This window comes from Lissotriton vulgaris, chromosome 2_2, assembly GCF_964263255.1.
Source record: "Lissotriton vulgaris chromosome 2_2, aLisVul1.2, whole genome shotgun sequence".
NCBI lineage: Eukaryota > Metazoa > Chordata > Amphibia > Caudata > Salamandridae > Lissotriton > Lissotriton vulgaris.
In genome coordinates, this window is record NC_141688.1 from 273,413,621 (window position 1) to 273,434,064 (window position 20,444).

Sequence of the window (20,444 nt, forward strand, 5' to 3'; positions counted from 1 at the left end):
GACTGTCTGGCGCCATTAAATGGGAACACAGCGGCACTTTAAATCCACCCGAAGCGCATGTGGTCAACAATCCTTGTTTGAGGGAAGTTCCTCACTCTTTGTGAGGCCAATTATAAGGCCAGAGGAGTGGGGATAAATGTGTTAGATACCATGACCTGCTCCTGGCAGAAAATGTCCAAGTGTTGATTGACAGGCGGTCCCACAGCTCCAGAGACACCGCTAAGGTGCTTCCTGGGTGTGGGAAGCGCGTACCCTCCGCACGTGGTCCACGTATCACAGCTTCTGTATCACCATTGAGATGTTGCAGTCTGGTCCATCAACAGCCCTCTTGACATTTGACTGACTCTGCTCCAATAATATCCAATGAGACCCAATCCAACTGGAGAGCAAATCTATCAGTGACATATGGGGGTCAAATACATCCCACTCCCCACTATTCTCTTATCCACATTATAATGAGATAATGCACTGTGCTCTGCCTTGTTTAAAATATCTGTTCTCCAAGACAACCCAACAGAGCGAAGCTCTCAGAGTGACCCCAATCTTAGTTGTTCACAACAGTCCACACCACACATTGGACCTTACTCTAAATAGAGGAAAAATGTGCTGCTCCTGGGTAAATATTCCTCACACTACCACTTGGCATATACCTTCATAGTATACCTCTGGCCATCCTAAGTTTACATGTTTTTAACTACGTACCTGTTCTCCATTGACAGCACGTTACAGAACTGAGTGTCCAAAAAGAGTGAAGTGGCAGCACTTGAGTGCAGCCCTGAGGAAATGTAGTTGAGCTTGTATAGCGCACAGCTACCCGCAGTGGGTTTCCCGGCGCTTGCTTAGGGAACCCGTCCTGATATTCCCCTGTGTGATAGCCCCAGCAGGGTATCCACAAGGTGAAAGTCAGGCATCCCGCCGCGAGGGGCCGTTGTGGAGATTAAGCAAGCTATTGCCCAGAGTCGCAGAGTGTGAACCCGTGAGTCGAGAAGGCACCGGATCGAGAATTATCGAGTCCGTGGAATTTTTAGCCCAAGACCCGACAAGGCGGGGAATTGAACCCTGGTCCAGGACCGATCTCAGCTTACGGGTCTGCCGCCTCTAACCCCTGAGCCACACTTCTCCACGTTATACAGCAGTGAAACATGTCGGCACTGTAGGTAATGGTATGCATGACTAGCTACCAGCCTTTTTAATACTCAATAGCACGCAATCACCACCCTACGAATAAAAGTGGATAAGGGATTGGTGTGTTGTGTGTGGTTCTAGGCACTCTATCATTATGTTTGTGTGTGTTTGTCACTAGCAGATTTTTCTGCACTTCACTGTAGCACTTTATACGTTGTTTGTTTTGGACACGTCTTCTTTTCTATCACCTTTATTTCCTCGAGGAGCGAGTGACCACCGATGATGACACAGGGGCCTGTCTGGAAATTGCATACCAGTTACCCCGCTTGGTGGTGTTTCCGTGAGGGGTCACTTGCTTCTCGCACATTTTTCCTCTATTTAGAGTAAGGTCCAATGTGTGGTGTGGACTGTTGTGAACAACTAAGATTGGGGTCACTCTGAGAGCTTCGCTCTGTTGGGTTGCCTTGGAGAACAGATATTTTAAACAAGGCAGAGCACAGTTCATTATCTCATTATAATGTGGATAAGAGAATAGTGGGGAGTGGGATGTATTTGACCCCCCATATGTCACTGATAGATTTGCTCGCCAGTTGGATTGGGTCTCATTGGATATTATTGACTGTGAGTGGAGGGCGACCCTTTCCGTATTCCCTCTAAGCTCCATTATTGTTTGAGTGCTTTGTACGGCGGCTCAGCCGTGAGAGCTTAGCATCCCCCTACTTGGAGGATCAGCGTTTTTAAATTTACCTTACATGTGGACCCTGTGGATGGTGAGGTGCTATACTACTGTAACAGGTTTTCTTTTGGGGAGTGTGTAGGAAATTGTGACCAAGAGTGACCTTAGCTCTCTTGCCCTTCCTTCTCCTCCTTATTGGTGTAGGCCCCCACTTTTAAATGGATAAGAACTGTCTGGCCTTCACTGAGGAACAGATAGCGGCTATCCTAGCAGGCCCATCACTACTACCTGATAATCCATTACTTAGCAGCACCACAGCTAGGGAAGAATGGGAGAAGCTTAGTACCCTGAAAAAGAGGCAGGTCAGGATAGCTTTACATGGGGCGCTTATGACTGAATATTACAATGCAGGCGCGGCCCCAGCTAGTCTCCTTGTAAGAATAGAACCCCGCATCTTCCTTGACGATAGCAGGTTTAGGCGAGATTGGAGCTTCATCGCTAACAAGTGTACTAGAGATTGGTTGATTTTGATTATCAGCACGGCCAAGCGGCTTAGTGAGGAACTATTGAAGGAAATACTGGAATTGGAAGAATCCATACAGAGGGACACCACACTGTTGGATACCAAAGAACAACTCCAAAGGATCCAGGAGGACCTTTCTGAATACAGAAACTATATGGTAACTCAAAAATTGAAAGGCCTCACTCGTAATCTGGAGAGATACACACATGAATGGGCTTTCCCCTATGTGAAGGACGAGTACTACACAGCTCCCCAGGAATCTCAGTCCTTATGAGGAAGACAGAGGGGCCGAGGGGGCAGACAACAACCAAGACGGACCCCCAACCAGTGGACCTTCGACAATACGTCCAGTGAGGACGAGGAAGAAACACCTCAAGGCAATCGGGTGAGATTCCAACAACAGAATCAAACCAGTGAGGACTTGGGGGCACTCCTCAGGTCTTTTTTAGTCCAAGGCCAAAGAACAACCAACCGGGGAGGTGGTCAAGGAGGCGGAAGAGGCAGAGGAAATCACACCAATCAGCCGAACCAGCAACGCCAACAGTGGCAGACGTTCTCGCCGAGGCTGACCCGCAGCAGAGGCAGGACCCAGAAGTAAGCGGCAACATCGTAGTGAATCTCTCTGATCATGTCCTGTCTGACAATGAAAAAAGAGTACTGAACAAGGGTTTGGGATTCATTCCTACTCCTACTCATGACGCATTCAAATGCAGAATTGAGTTTCAGGAAACAATGAGAAAAATTAAACTCAAAAAGTTTTTCAAAGATAAGCAAACATTAGAGAATACCACATATACCTCTAATTTGAGAAATCCTTCCACTTTCTGCCCACCCACTTCTGCGGTAGGCCCAGAAATAGTGGTATTTGAGTCTCTGGTCTTACAGGACATAGAAAAAATAGAAAACACGAAGAGACAGTTCCATCACAAAAACATGACTAAAGAAGACTGGGAAGCAGTTAAAATCCTCCAAAATAATCACACGCTGACTATAAAATCGGCGGACAAGGGCGGTGCTATCGTCCTTCTTAATACCACTGATTACGAGACCGAAGTACTACGCCTCCTGAGTGTCAGGACCAATTATGTACCGCTTAAAAAAGATCCGGTGGAAGAATTGTCAAAAACCATTCGCGACATGGTTGGGGTCGCTAAAGAAAGAAAATGGATTTCGGTTAAAGAGGCGGAGTTCTTTGTAAATACCAGCCCCAGGACTCCGTCATTTTACATCCTCCCAAAGATCCATAAGCCCACTCGTCCACCTCCGGGTCGCCCGATTGTGGCGGGTATTCAATCTATTCTGGAACCGCTATCCCAATACGCGGATTACTTTCTCAGAGAATCTGTAGTCACCCAAAAGTCCTTTGTCAAAGACACAACTGACATCTTAAAGGTACTTGAAGACATCCATTATGACCCTGCAAATGAATTCTTTGTCACTATTGACATCGAATCCTTGTACACTTGCATTCCCCAGGACGCGGCGCTGGTGGCAGCGGCCCGCGCCCTGGGTGACCAGGAATGGTTCTATGACACTACACAGACATTTGTGCTGCAGTGTATAGAGTTAGCCCTTACCAATAACTACTTCTGCTACAAAGACCAGCTTTATCTGCAGGTGTCTGGCACCTCTATGGGGGCTACTATGGCACCCAGCATAGCTTGTATCTATGTTGGACAATTCGAGGAGCACGTCATCTATCATAACAACAACCCCTTCCAGAGCCAGATCCGGCTCTGGAAGAGATATATAGATGACGTGCTATGCATCTGGTCAGGAACGGAGGAACTCTTGTTGGAATTCCTTAACTGGCTGAATGCACAAGATGAGAACCTTAAGTTCACTTGGATATATGACAGACACAAAGCAGTGTACCTTGACCTCGATATTGAATACAGTATGGGCACCATTAACACCTGTGTACATCAAAAACCCACAGGCAGGAATTCCTTGCTCTCATATGATTCCTTTCACCCAAGAGCTTTGAGGGACAACTTGCCTGTAGGGCAGTTCCTGAGGTATAGACGTAACTGTTCTAACACCAGCACCTTCTTGGAACAATCTGAAGTATTGACATCTAAGTTGACCAAAAGGAACTACCCTATGAAGGTAGTAAAACAAGCCAAAAAGAGAGCTCTCAACACCCCTAGGAGTGCTCTTTTAGAAAAGGCTACCAAGAAGAGGAACGACTGTATACCTGTGGTCATGACGTTTGACCCTATGGCCACCAAAATCCGCCAGTCCATCCGGAAGCATTGGTCCATCCTGTCTAACAGCGAGTTCCGTATGCCACCCCCGAGATTTGCATTTAAGAGGGCGACCAATTTGAAGGATAAACTGGTACACTCAAGGGCCCCCCAGGCACCAACTAATCACAATTCCACTGTACCCAAAGGCCACTTTCCGTGCGGGACATGCTCTGTATGTCCACTCACTAAGAAAAGCAAAAGTGTGAGTCTCACATCAGGGAAGGAGTGGTTCCAAAATCAGTTTAGTAACTGTAACTCCACACAAGTGGTATACAGGTTAACGTGCCAGTGTGGATTGCAGTATATAGGTCTGACTTCGAGCAAGATCAAAGTGCGCATACAAGAACATCTCAGCACAATAAGAGCAGGTAAATTAACAACAAAGCTTGTTCAGCACTGCTCTACTGAAAAACACACCTTTCAGTGGACAGTGCTTGAGAAGATCACAGGCTCCCCACAGAACATTGATGAGATCTTGCTGGCTAAAGAATCGCGCTGGATCTACAATGAGAAAACTGATAGAGTTGGGCTCAACGAAATCATTGAATGGAACAGGATTAAACTGTGAACCTGGGTCTTATGTTGCACCACACTGGGTCCCCCTCTATGCTTTTGGGTCATGCCTCCTGGTCAAACTTGGGTTCACGATCTCCCAGTCTAATCAAGGAGTGGTTCCGTGCACATTTGCCCATCCTGTGCCCAGGACCCAGTCTCTCCATATTGGATGCCCCTTGAGGGTTATTTCCTATCAAGCACAGCACTCCCTGACTCTGTGTTACTCTGGAGCTACTGGGGATCTCATTACACTACTTTCAATATGCTCAGGGGGGTGAATTGCATATAATATGGTCTATGGGGACAGGTCTATATCCAGCATATCATTCACTTGCTTATTGACTATTTGAAGTAATCAGTGTGTCCTATTTCACTTTTTACATATGGGGGTGAAGTTCTGACATTCTGGAGCATTATGTCCCTGCCCTCCTAGTTTTAATACCTAGTATATTTGCCAGGGCAGCGTCGCAGTGGTATAGCACCTTACCCCCCTAGATAGGGCTGTGTCAGTGTACACCTCTGTAGTGATTGAAGCCTATTGACTAGGCTAAGATGGCCGCCACGCATGGAGTCGCGATCACGTGATGTGACGCGATGGGCGTGGCTGCACCGGCGCTGCGTTCTTGAGTGCTCCTGGTGTGGGCGTCCGACACGGCTGAGGAAAGGCGTCTTCCCAGTTATTCATGGTGAGACGGATTTTGAACCAAGCGCCAGGGAAGTATGCTTTCGATTTTCGCTCCTTGGGCTAAATGTTATATGCTTGAACCCGCCGGGCTCCGCGTAGCCTCACATGCTCAGTTTGAAGTGGGTCACGATCGTGACTGTTAACTCTCAGTTCGCTCTGGCTGCATTATTGTTGACATGTGGGTCGCTGAGGGGGGTGCGCTGCATCATGGTATTTACAACCAGCACCCTAGTGGTGTAACTCCACTAGGTTGAATAACCCTTGTCAGTAGTGTGTAATCGCAGCGTTAAGCGTGTATGACACTTGTTGCTCAGTCTCGAGTATAGGTGTAATATACATGAGGTGCTACGTGGCATAACAGCACAAGGAAAACTACAACTGTGTATTTGTTTCTCCCATTTTGCAGATATAATATTTTTATTACAAATCAAGGGGCACACTCACGTTTGGAGTATCTAGGGTCCCAATTTGATAGCGGAGTGGCTGGTATGCATAGCTTTGCTGCTCCTGGGTAAATATTCCTCACACTACCACTTGGCATATACCTTCATAGTATACCTCTGGCCATCCTAAGTCTACATGTTTTTAACTACGTACCTGTTCTCCATTGACAGCACGTTACAGAACTGAGTGTCCAAAAAGAGTGAAGTGGCAGCACTTGAGTGCAGCCCTGATGAAACTGCTCTACGTTATACAGCAGTGAAACATGTCGGCACTGTAGGTAATGGTATGCATGACTAGCTACCAGCCTTTTTAATACTCAATAGCACGCAATCACCACCCTACGAATAAAAGTGGATAAGGGATTGGTGTGTTGTGTGTGGTTTTAGGCACTCTATCATTATGTTTGTGTGTGTTTGTCACTAGCAGAGTTTTCTACACTTCACTGTAGCACTTTATACGTTGTTTGTTTTGGACACGTCTTCTTTTCTATCACCTTTATTTCCTCGAGGAGCGAGTGACCACCGATGATGAGACAGGGGCCTGTCTGGAAATTGCATACCAGTTACCCCGCTTGGTGGTGTTTCCGTGAGGGGTCACTTGCTTCTCGCACATTTTTCCTCTATTTAGAGTAAGGTCCAATGTGTGGTGTGGACTGTTGTGAACAACTAAGATCGGGGTCACTCTGAGAGCTTCGCTCTGTTGGGTTGTCTTGGAGAACAGATATTTTAAACAAGGCAGAGCACAGTGCATTATCTCATTATAATGTGGATAAGAGAATAGTGGGGAGTGGGATGTATTTGACCCCCCATATGTCACTGATAGATTTGCTCGCCAGTTGGATTGGGTCTCATTGGATATTATTGACTGTGAGTGGAGGGCGACCCTTTCCGTATTCCCTCTAAGCTCCATTATGGTTTGAGTGACTCTGCTCCAAGCCTTCTGACCTCTGAGGTGCACCAGCCTCTTGTACATCCATCCCATTGAGGCCAGTCGGTGCCTGCATAGGCTGTGCGCAGAAGTTGTCTTTGGAGCATAACGAAGCGAGACAAGGTCATGCTGTGAGCACTTCATGTTGTTCCTCATTTCCACACAGGCCTTGTGCCTCCTAAACAGATTTTATCAACAGGAAAACTAATATAAACTATATATATTGTAAAACCACACCAAAATCTGAGCATGTCTCTCTTTAATGATACCTCACATTATTGTTCCTTTCTGGGCCTCTAACAGCAGGTGCTTCACTGCACATGTTACATTCTGGCTGAAGTTACTAGAGTAGGACAATACAGGTGTGTACTCATCTAGTTAAGAGGAGTCTACAGCATATTCTCCAGTTACAGGCTACATGCACCAAGTACCTTATTTTAGTTGGGATTAAGCGGTCCTAATGTAAAAGGCCTTTTGCAACCCACTTACAAATGCTTGAACCCAGAGTACTTCATTTTAATGTGTAAAGTGTAGAGTGTGAAATACTCCATCCTAATGGGAGCCACGGTGTTATTGCATGTTTGACCTCAGGCTGTCTCTGGATGTGGCCACAGATGTGGCTTGATGCATGTGGGCCATACTGTAGCCATATGTACCCTCTTAAAGTAGTGCCCCTCTTCTTCTCAGTGCACCCTTTCGTGCAGTGGGACAGACCTGGCCAGTTGGCTGCCACTGAGAGGTGTCAAATAGTGATAACACATTATACGTTCACTGTATTAGTTTTGGGCTGATTAAATCGAGTTACATATGTGTCTGTGGCGTAACGTAACTGTAGGCCACACCCACCTGCAAAGTACATGTAGGGACCCCCTCCGGACTCACTAAAGAGCTCTCAGGCCAGGGTACTGTGCTTGGGGCGCCCCAGAGCTTGCCCCACACTGCAGGGACTCTGTTACGCCACTGATATGTGTATATTATGTTGGTGCAGAGTAGGGTAATTCCTCCATCCATCCAAAACCCTCTCATTTGATCTGTGGGGACCCCTCAAAAAGATGACAAGCAAGTCTCTTTTCTGGCCTGAATTAATTTGACCTTTTAGTCCTAAAAGTAGTCCGGCTGCAGGTGTTATATCATTTGGCATTAAATTCACAAATCTAACAATGGAGTACTGCTTACTTACCATTTTGGCGTATGCATTGGGAAAACCATTTGACGTGTGTGGAGCCTTCTGCTGGAGCTCATGGACAACTCGCATCAAGTCTGTGACCTTTCTGCCTTGTGGCCAGCAAGACTGGTCAAGTACAGGGAATTTATGAAAGTCTAACTCAAATGAGCCAATATAACGAAATGCAGTCTATGACCAGGATTGCAGAAATTCACTTCTCCCAGATTCACCCAGACTGGAAGGCAGCATGTCGGAAGGCATGCCTCAAATTATAACACAGCCTTAGATACAGACCTATATGTGAACAACTCTTGTTTTAGAAAGCAAAATAGGTTACATGTATTTAGTTATATCTTAGAATGTGTTAATTGCAACCGTCTCATAGGGCAACCAAATTCTATTCTCAGCAAGAGATATGGAGTAGGCATACAACGTTTGCACAGTCAATGTTGGGTCCATACATTTGCAGCAGAGTCATTTACCTGTAGAATATTGAAGGGCCCACTGGTATCACAGAAGTGTGATTGTTGTGGTATTTCCTTATCACAACTAAGGGCTATTGCCTCCTTTTGGATTATCTACCTCACCCCTTCAGAAACTTCGGGGCCTGTCACAAACATTGATTATCGCAATCTATAAATATGTTATCCCGTCTTGAGTACTTGGATATTTAATCTGTAAACGCGTGCCCTATCTCCCTTATGTAACCCGCTCCCTGCCCTCTTTCATTCGGTCTGTAACTGGATGATGCTATGCCCATTCTGTACATGCCTATTGTTCTCTGTAAAGCGCTCGGATACCCCAATGGGTCAAGTTCGCGCTCTATTAAACATTTCAAAATATATATATATATAAATATCAGTGTTCGGTTCTTTGTGTTCAGAGATTAAGGGCGTGCCTTGTTTTTAGTGCAGTGCCGATGACCGTAAGGAGCGTATGTTGAAGGAGCCCATAGCAGCCGACTCAATTGTCCTGGATAGCTCGACTGCTTAGGGGATATTTCTCCCAAAATGAAAACTTCCAGGACTGGGGATCCCTGCATCCCTTTTCTCAGTGTCTGATGTCAATCAATCAGGATTTATAAAGCAAGAACGTTTTCCTTTTGGGAGAAATATCCCCTAAGCAGTCTACAATCCTATCTACCCATTCGAGCCGGTCATTCCAGGTCTGATTCTGGTTATTGCTCATTTTCCCCTATACCTTCAAATGGAGATAAATATTCAGGTTAAAGTAAAAAGGTCTGCAGTGTTCCTTTGGATCTCAGAATCCCGAAGGGGCTGGTAAAGGGTGTTACCAGCCCCATTACAGCGCCACCGGAAATAAGAGGCCATGCATGATTTTTCTGTGTCCCAATTACAGTAGATCGTAACAAGCACCTTTCTTCTTTTTAACCCTCTTTTAAGGTGAACAACTTTTTTGCTGCTGACTCGGGTGAAGCCGATGAGGAGATGCTCCAGATGATGGGTAATGATAATGTACTTAATTTATTTTACTATTTCATATAGAAATTTTACCAAATGTAACAAAATAAAGGACTATGAATTCAATGTATTCCAAATGCAAAATGCTCTCCTCTCTTGGGTTTGACTGGCCAGTATCAATTGTTTCGATTTACAACTTATTGACAGTGTTACCACAAATTCTTGGATTTTAGCTTTTCTGTCCACCCAGGCTACGTAACTACCACCTCTGTTATAAAAATGAATGGTTGGTTTAGTAATTTAGTGGTTATTGTACAATATGTAGAGATTAACGTGTTTCTCTAATAGCCTGTTCAAATACTAAGATGGCTGACGCAAGAGTGTTTCTGAATGAAACCTCGTGCGTTTTAAAATGGCAGCTGCTGCCTTTGACTCCAATTGAACAACCCGATGAAGTTTTAGCATTGTTTCAATTACTCATAAAGTTAGCAGAAATATTGTTTCCATAGCTTGCATTTCTCATATTTGAATCCCTGAAGTGCTGGGGATCAATTTGGAGGTGTGGGGATTGGGAGCCGTGAAATGCTGGATTAGGGTTTATAACATCTCTTTGCACACTCAGGTTAGTGCTATTGTAGGCATGTGTAATAACCTCTGAGATCCTTGAAGAAATTCCTCTATCTTCTGCCGGGCATTATCAGCAAATGATAGTTCATGCTCTTGTCACGTCTCGACTTGACTATGAGGATGGCTCTTTATTGGGGCCTACCAGCACGCCAAGTGAAAAGACTGCAGGTCGTCCAGAACGCGGCAGCTCGGCTTCTTTTGAAAAAACCTAAAAGAAGCCACGTGCAGCAGTATCTTCAGGAGCTACACTAGCTTCCCATCAAAGATAAAATTAGGTTTAAACATATTGTACCGACTCATAGAGCCTTCTGCCACTCTGGGCCTCGGTACCTTATGGAAAGGATTAAGCCTTATCAGCCGAACCAACCTCTGCGCTCTTCTGGTGCACTGGTGGGAGTGGTCCCGAGGACTAAGAGGAACACATTTGGCGATCCGTCCATTCCTCGCAGCGACCACCTGGACCTTTCTTCCTCTGCTGCTCTGCTCAATAGAGGATGAATGTTCCTCCTAACGCCACTTGAAGCCTTGGCTGTTTGAAAATACATTTAGATAACCTGTATGTGTATGATTTGCCTGCAGACCTAGTTAGCGCCTTGACACCCTCCGAGTAGCGGTGCGCTTTATAATCTAATGATTGATTGAAGCCCACCTGTATTGGTCTCAGCGCTTGACATATGTCTGATGCTGTGGCCATGGCTATTTCATTTTCAGAAAGCACAGTGGCCAGTGCAACTTTGAGATGGGGGGAGGAGCTAGCTCCTGAAGCGCTTTTGAAAATGTTAGAAAAACGCACACAGTTGTAACTTTGTATATAATCGTGATGGTACTCAATGATTTAAGGCACCATAAGCACACTTGATTATAATGCCTAAAAAAGTGCAATTTCCCAGGCCATTTCCCATTGTGGATAAGGCACACGCATAAAACTGCAAGACTTTAAATAGTATTCGGTGCGTTTGCAATGCTGGTGAACTCTTTAAAAGCAGCAACTCCGTGAAAAACCGAACCATGAGTCAATGAACCTTGAAATGACACTCTTTGTGCATCTGTCCCAAATTTGCTTGAGAGTCGCAGGACATTCTGCTCCTGGTTTTAAGAAATGCAGACTATAGATTTCTGAGGACCGTGTGATATATTTCCACCGGTAATCTGTTACAATGTAATTATAATAATCATAACTTTGCATGAAAATCGGCAAATACAAATAGATTTGTATGTGTTCAGTAAAAGAGGCACAGCTGAGTTTCTAGATCTGCACAATTTTCTCAGCTCGTCCGGTAACAGGTGACGTGGTTCACCTGCTGCCCTATGAAATCTGCTCCATAACTATTATCTGATTTTAGACAAAACTGGTATGTAGCTGGTAATATGTAGTGAATACCTTTTGTATTTTTAGCAAAACTGTGTTTAGATTTTAGTACTTGTCTAATAAATTTTAGGTAGCTGCCCGCTGCAGTGTTGCTTGCAGAAAAGACCATTTAAGTTCTGGTCCGAACTGTGTGTACCTTTAACTGATGTATGTTAAGAGGGCCGGTTGTACGTGAGAACCTGTGTGTTAGCTGTGTATGGGTGGCATTAGGCACTATGCTCATGGTGGCCCTGGGCAGGGAGCGTAGGTAGGGGGCCCCGGAAGAGGGGGTCCAGGCAGGGTGGAGCGCGGAAGCCAGTGAAGAGGGAGGGGGTCAGGTTGTTTGGAAGTGGAACATAGCTAGAGGCCAACAAATCCCTGCCAGGGGCTGCCACGCAAATATGTATCCATCCTCAGAGGATTACTATATTAAGGATATATATTGGCGTGGTGGCCCCTGGGGATTGGTGGCCCTGTGCAGGTGCACAGCTTGCACATGCCTAAGGCCGCCCCTAATGGGTTTAAGGTGTGAGTTAACCTGAGCTGGGAGGATTTCACAGTAGTACGCTCAGTATGTAGGTGGTTGTAGTATATAGTAGGCCTGGGCGAAGCACTACGCTACGCTCGCGGAGTTTGCGAAGTTTGCGTAACTTCGCACTACGCGAACTGCACGTAGCACAGTGCGAACACGCGTAGTGCAGCGTAGCGTAGTGCAGCGCTAATTTTTTGCTTGTTCGCGGTCCTGAATGTCATGTTTGCGACCGCGAGCAAGCAAAATGCCATCCCGGCGAGATTCTTAACGTGGGGAGGTAAGGTTTCTCATTGTGAGTGGCTGCGTATGCTCGGGAAGAGAAACTACCAGTTCGCGTTGAGAAAGCTGCAGCTTCAGTAATAATCTACTCGAGCAGTAGAAAACTACAGCTCGCACTTTGCAAGATGCCGTTTTCAATGATTGCACAGTACCGGATGCTTGTTCGCACTGTGCAATCATTGAAAACGCATCTTGCACAGTGCGAACATGCTACTACGCAGCTCGCGTAGTGCTACTTGAAGTTCGCGTAGTGCGAAGTGCACTTCGCGTAGCTTTGCGAAGCGCTACTTCGCGAACTACGCCCACCCCTAGTATATAGACAGGTTACTGTAAAACCGACTCATAGTATCTCAGCTAGAGAGTGTCATGAAGTAAAAGAAGTGTGACTGGGAATGTATTCAGCGCTTTAACGCCAAGCTGAGCACTGTCACGCCAAGCTGAGCACTGTAACGCCAAGCGGAGCACTGTAACGCCAAGCTGAGCACTTTAACGTCAAGCTGAGCACTTTAACGTCAAGCTGAGCACTTTAACGTCAAGCTGAGCACTTTAACGTCAAGCTGAGCACTTCACCGACAAGAGAAGCTCTTCAGCGCCAAGGTTAGCACTTCGACGCACCATGTGCACATTAGCACTTTATCTAAGGGTACTGAATTCTGTCAGATGAACTGTGCTACTTTCGATCTGTAAGTTATGTGATTCCCTACAGTGCGGGTCTTGGATTTCAGATCCAAATGCATCCTTATGTAATGTAACTGGAGCTCATGTAAAGCGTTCTAACTTCGTGTCGAGTTCACATTTATAAAACTACAACAACAAAAACCACACTGACTAGCGACCTTTGAGTCCTAGCGGCTCTGGAAGGATCATTCCTGCTCGATTATAAGCTTGTGTCGAGGGAATGCATGCGGTACCGACACAAGGCACAGTCGGCATCACACTAACACTGTGTTGCCTGAAAACCCGATACCTTTCTAGGCTTGTCTCTGTATCCTGGTTGTGTGAGCCTTGGCAATTGTTTTACGTCCTTGTGCCCCTTTTGTTCTCAATGATCACATTTGAGAGCAACTTGAAATACGTCATTTTGGGATGTGCACTGGATATGGTCTAATAGACTATAATGCTGCTCCATCTATAATAACTGTACAAGCCATATATAGGAGACATAGGATTATTAACTTGCACTTAGTTTACTAATGGTATAGTTAGTGGGAAGGGGGGAATCATGATTGTTTGTGTTCTTGCTTAGGAATTATTGTTTCTAATAAATACCATACTGTACAGAGATCTAATCAAATTTAAAATTTAAAGAAATACACTTTTTTGAATTTGAAAGCTTTTATCATAATTCTACCTAATATTTGTTACACAATATACATACTATTAGCTTGGTGGCTCAGCTCATGCTCAGGTTCTTGGAGCCAAGGCAGATCCTTGACTCGTCGCCAGCTTGACTGGTGCTATGAATTACCTGGTTTGCCCACATCTGTGATGGGACCACGCCATTGGACCACATCATGCATCTTTTGTAAGCTTCTTCCTGCTATAGTGAACATTTTAAGCAAGAAATCATCAGTAACATGCTCACCTAAAGGCTAAGGTCTTCCTTTGGGTTTAAGGTTGCCTGCTGCTGTTGCTGTGGCATTTTTCGTCTTAATGGCGTGGCCTGATCAGGAGAAAAAATAACATTGCAGAAGGTTGGCCATTGCGTGTATTGTTACCAATCGTGGTGCTGGCATTGACGTCTGTCACCTTATTTACCACCTATCACTGCCCTTTTAAGGTAGTGGTATTATAGAAGGGGTCAGACGGAACTTAAAACACCTACATTGTGAACTTACACAATCTTTGGCATAAGTCCCTTGCCATTCTCCTCCAAATTATACCCTGGCAATCATGAGCTTGGAAAGAGCCTGTGTTTTCTATGCCGATACAAAATGCAGCATTCAGGACTCTTTCTGGATTACACTGAGTGAGTGGCAGTAACTGTATTTCAGATCCTAAATCCCAGCAGTTGTGAAATCATCAGATAATCATTTACAAGTCATCCTAAAATCATCGTGCTCTAGTTTCTAAACTCTGCTGATGACTTTAAGAGCTCGATGATGTCCGATGACGTGAAAATGACTTCTAATGTCCTCCTGATGATCATCCAAAGACTCCGGGATGGCTTCTAAAGTCATCCTGTTTGACCCGGGACTACACAAACCCCACAATAGTTTAATAAATAAGGCATACAAATTGTACAATAAATAAGGCAACGATCTACCATTCAGCATGCAGCTTGAATGGAATGTTAATAGTAGTCTGGGTAAAGTGTTTGCATTCACTAAATGTTCTGCATTGTAAATGAAGACTATGCGATGACAAATAAATATGTGCTTAGTATTCTGTTAGTATTCTAGAAGTACCACTCACATATCAGTAGTCTTCATGCACTAGCTTTCTCAAAAAGAACACTATTGAATACTAAAATTGGCATAAAATAGTCTTCGAATGCTATAAAAAGACAGGTTAACCACTAAATGTAGTATTCAACTTCGGTAAGGGAAGCTTCATTGCAAATAGCTTCCCCACTCGTAAGCCTGAGGGAAACCAAAATCTGTGACTGTGGCGTCCAGTTCTCAACTGTAGGCCCTTCCTCAATACATGGTTCGAAAAGAAAAGCTGACAAATCAGTTCTCTCTCACTGCAAATCCCATTTACCTATTTGGCATTGTTCTTGGTGATCCAGTGTGACACCAAGATGCAGATGTCCGGCAAATACCTACATAGACACATACACCTGCACCGTCCACTCGCTCCACTTCTGTGTTTTGTTGTGGGTCTTACTCTGGAGACAGGTCTATGGCTAATGCAGTGCACTATTCTGATCAGCACTGGAATACAAGTATGCAGGTTTGAGATTTTGTAGAGCTAGTCCTAAAATGGGTTCAGTAATGCAGGGAAGCAAGATTTAATTGATTATGATTTGTTGCCTTGAAAATTATCAGACATTGATTTATTGATTTCTTGCCTCCTGATCACTCATTGTACTTTGTTGTCTGCTGGAAATGATTATACAATGTAAAATCATTGTTGTTCAGGATCAAATATTTGGATTTGTCGATTTTCATTTTCACATATTGGTATTTGTTGATGCTGATTATACACAATGATTTGTTGTCTGCTTGTGCCACCATTTAAAAGGATCATGATAATCATCATTCATTGGTATTTGCTGATGATCCACAATGATTTGTTGTCTGTTTGTGACAGCGTGTAGATTACTGATCAAACGTGATCTGCTGTGGGCTGATGGTGAGCTCTCATTGTGATTTGTTACCTGATGATGATCACACCTTGGGCCAGATGTAGGAGCCCAAAAACCGGTCAGTAACGGCCGAATTCGGCCGTTACCGATCGGTATTTGGTGATTAGGATGTAGGGGCATCATTTTACAGATTCGGTAAATTTACCAAATCGGTAAATTTACTGAATCTGTAAAATACTGATTCGGTAATTTTACCGATTCGGTTAAACCCAGATGTAGGTGGGACTCTTCTGAGTCCCAAAGGCCTTACAGATTCGGTATTTTACCACCCAATCCAATTGGGTGGTAAAATACCGAATTCAGGTGTGCATGCACATGTGTGCATGCACACCTGTGCAATATGACACACAGACATGCCCTTAGGGCATGTCTGTGTGCCACATGGCACACAAGACCGGAATTGGGGTGCTAGAGGGTGTCAAAGTGGCACCCCCTGCACCCTTGCAGGATTCGGTATTTACCGATTCGGTAAATACCGAATCGGTATTGCCCATTGATTCCTATGGGCTTCATGGCCCATAGGAATCAATGGGCAATACCGATACGGTATTTACCGAATCGGTAAATACCGAATCCTACCGATTTGGTAATTCTCAATTTGGAATTACCTACATCTCCCCCCTTCATATTTACTGACTCTTAAATACCGAATCGGTAAAATTCGGTATTTAAGAGTCGGTATATAGGAATTGCCTACATCTAGCCTTGTCGTTTGCTGTTGATGATCATGTGATTTTGTTTATGACCGCGCATTGTGATTTTGGTTCACACATTATGAGTTATTACCTGCTGAATATGATCATATGGTGAGATTAGTTATTGATGATCACAGTTTTCACTTGTTGTTTGGAGACGAGATACATTCATCTAGTGCTGATGATAATACATTGGGTCCGGTTGGCAATCCTCATGTAGTGATTTGTTATTGATGATCACAGTTTTGATGTGTAGTCTGCTGATCAGGTAAAGACGTACTTTCTTGTCTGCTGGTGATTATATCTCATTGGAGTTGTTTGTTGACGGTCACCTCCGGTCTCTTCCGGTCCTTCATCTCAGAAGGTAATTTGAATAAGTGCTAAATGCTGCACCTTCCAAATGGATCAGTGATGTCAATCCTCAGTCAGTTAGTGCTCTCTCTCTCTCTCTCTGTTTGTCTCTCCGTGTCCTCTGGCAGCATCGAGGCAGTCCTGCTGCTAATTAATCATCTGCACTGAGAGCTTAATTAGCAGCTCATTTCGGATTATCTTTTACTATTGCTGCCGTTATGCCGTGGGCCGGCTGATAGATGAGATATTGGAGAGACCTTAAGAAGCCTGCAGTCCTTCCTTATTTTACTGCTGAGAAGGGGGTTTGATGAACCGCCAACATACACAGCCCCCTCCCAGGCAACTTTTTGATGAGCATTAGGACCAAAAGCTATGCCTGCTGATTATTAGGCTATTCCGTTTATATCTACAAAAGAAAACCATGAGCACGTGCAGTTCTGCTGCCTCCAGACTGTTATAGTGCACACTAGGAGATAGCTTCAAGAAAAAAATGGAAAAACAAATTCTAAAAGTTGTTTTGTTATTGGATCGTCATTTGCTTATGCCATGGATTGGTGTTGTTGGTCAGAAAGCATGGCCAGTGTCATCTAGTTTTCCAACTAGTGACGTAGCACTGTAAGTGCAACATAGGGCTTGTTTGAAGTTGCACCGTCTGGCTCCCTGAATCTCTTCTGTAGCAGAGGCACCATCACTGCCATGCCAATGGTGGATGAATGTCCAAATCTAGACTTATCTCTGTTTGTTTACCGTCGATACCCACTCCCAGACATTGTGGAGCCGCTGTTGCTGCAGGCCTTACGTGTTAGCCACTCATGTTTTTCTTGTAGCCAGGCCCCCCAAAGCCATGGTCTTTTATCACCGATAACATAATAAATATCTCCCAAGCGCTGGGAGGGTCTCATGTTTTCGGTCTGAGACTACTATTGTTTGTGTAGAGGCTCTCTTCAATTATGGCGTTAGTAGAAATGGCATTGGAGGGACCACCATAAAACATATGCCTTTCCTATGCCATTTCCACCGTCCTGTAATGGACTGATGGCAGAGCAGGGGGTGGCTTCCATCAAACTGTAAATGGAGCCCGGCGTATGAAGAAGTGAGTGTAAAGGACATCCACCTTTTTTTTATAGTGGGTCCCTTTACTGCTGCTTCTTAAAAGAGACTCTTTTTTTGTCTCACCCTCTTTTCTTTCAGACTACATTTAGTCGCCCATGTTTGTCCGAGGCCACATCCTGAGAGTGCCCACGTTGCTTCTTCCAGGCAAATGTATGCATTTATCATTGTCCTGTGTGGATCCACCCCCACCGCCCCCAGACTAGTAGATACTTCTGCTTGAAATGTGTTGGATGATTGTTGTTGAGGTGGTGTAGACCTTTTTTAAGTTTGCCCTAAGCTTGAGGTCATTCATCCAGGAAGGAGAAGATCAAGTTGCTGAATGTGGTGAGTTTAATGTATTTGTTATTAAAGGTTAATTATTCCTGTGTCTTGGTTTGGCCCGGTCACTCACTCCATTCTCCCCATGCCTCAGAATGTCATTGAGTTCTAGCTGATGCTAGCACGGGCAAACCCTGCTTACCCGCTCCATTGTCACCCCAGGTCCCCGTGCTTTACAGTGACCTGACGACTGGACAGCAGGCGATGATGCATGCCCTGTGTTAGTCCTGACCCCTGTTTCCCTGTTCCCTCCTGCTACACTAGTCCATTTCTCTTTTCACTCCCTTTGGCTCTGCTCCCTTACTCAGGTCTGGTCTAAATAACCACATAACAAGCAAAAGGAGTCTCTGTTTTTGTCCTTTTGCTCAGCGATCACCCACCACTCTTTTCTTTAACCACTCCCTTCCATCTCTTTGTGGTCAGTGCCCCTCACCCTTGAAGCTGGGTTGGTTCTGCATATTTTCTGAGCAGAGGTGAGACTGCGCACTAAGGGGATTTACCCATACGAGAGGAACAAGACCACAGTGTGAGACTCACCCCCAGGGAATCACATGCATTAAGACATGAATCTCATACCCAATCAATCATACTGATTTTTGTGGGGTCCAAGGAGCAATATTATGCACCAGTAATGAGACTTGACTCTATGAAAGCGACTGTGATCCAAGGTGAGAGGTTGGCCTCATAGGAGCGAGTGAGATGGCTCCAAGAAGTGACACCCCTACCCAATGAGTGACAGTGAGTCCCAAGACATGATTCCCAGTTCTCTTTGTCCCTGTACCTCTCCTATGTCCCCTATGGGGCATTCTGCTGTACTCTGTGCTCATTTGTCTGGCTCGCTGAGCTCTTCGTTGCCTGATCTGGAGCTTCAGGGACAGGAACTACAGTGTACTTGAAGCAGATACAGCTGCACCAAAGACTTTCTACAAACTCACATGTTCTAAATCCACATCTTAGTTGAAACATTCTCGCCTCATTCCCCCTGCGATACTTAGTGCGGATGATGCTAATATACACTTTTTCTAAGTGCTTATCCTTTGCTACATAAGCGTAACAAAGAACAATGAAATAGCAATTTGTCCAGGGTCACACAGTTTGTTGAAGTGTAGAATCTTGGACCACAGCTCCAGTCTTTTGAATCCAAAACTAAACGCAGATTACTGCTCCCATCTGTTCCTCCATCATATATGTAAGTCCTTTGCTATCTTCTTACCATATTTTAGGTTGAGCCTGGCCAGCGCATGCGCTGCTGCGAGGCATGCATAAATGTGAAAGCGCTGCATGGGAGCTAGTAAAACAAATATTTGTAATGCAAAAGGTCTCGCATTTGCGAGAGTTTAAGGTATTGCATTGTCAATAACTTAAATTTGCGTTAATACGAGACCAATTGCATTGCAAATGCTTGTTTTGTGGTGTGGCCTAGCGACAGCTTCAATTGCGAACGCTTCCTGTAATTAAAACAACATTCTACTGATGCAAGATTTCTGTAGTATGGTCCTGGCCGGGGACCCATACATGAGCCAGTCTTCAAGGACGGTCTGCATTCTGTGTCCTTACCCCTTTCTCGTGTGATCCATGCTGACCTGTGACCCTTGCATATGGTGCTATCTTTATCAGAGAAAAATATCGAACTTTTCATATTTTGAAATTCTAGACAAACCCTTTTCTTGAAGAAGAGTTTGTATAAACTTCTCTGATCGAGATATAATATGGCACTTCTGGTTCTCGTCAGGAGCACTTTAAGCAGATCTAGAATACCTTTCAGTGGTTTCCTTGTGAATGGGCTATTAAGGTTGTCGTTCAACAGGACAGGTAGTTCATGCTCGGTATTTTCATGTTCTCCCGGTCTTGGCATGACAGCGCTGGTGAGGTGACCACACTACTCCCAAGGGCTAGAGGAAATAAGGTGCCTGCCTCAATCTTTCAGAAGTGTGCCTCACACTAGCCAGGTAGAGCTCCTGGAGATCTTGAGTGGAAGGCTTGCGCATTGCAAGGGGGCGGGGCACTCTGTGGTGTAGTGCTTTAATGGTAGATGTTGGCATCATGGCATCCTCGGTCAGTTTTTCTGAAAGGCGGAAAATCTATTACTCATCTGGACTGC

At 44.9% G+C, this 20,444-nt stretch overlaps 1 protein-coding gene across 2 annotated transcripts in view; it reads left to right on the plus strand.

The window, feature by feature from the left end:
• Positions 1–20,444, plus strand: part of IFTAP (intraflagellar transport associated protein) — a 250,190-nt gene that overhangs the window by 135,615 nt on the left and 94,131 nt on the right. For both annotated transcript variants that reach the window (XM_086959605.1, XM_086959606.1), the window contains one exon: positions 9,753–9,813. In XM_086959605.1, the coding sequence (XP_086815731.1) occupies positions 9,753–9,813 (61 nt within the window). The remainder of the gene's footprint in view (positions 1–9,752; positions 9,814–20,444) is intronic.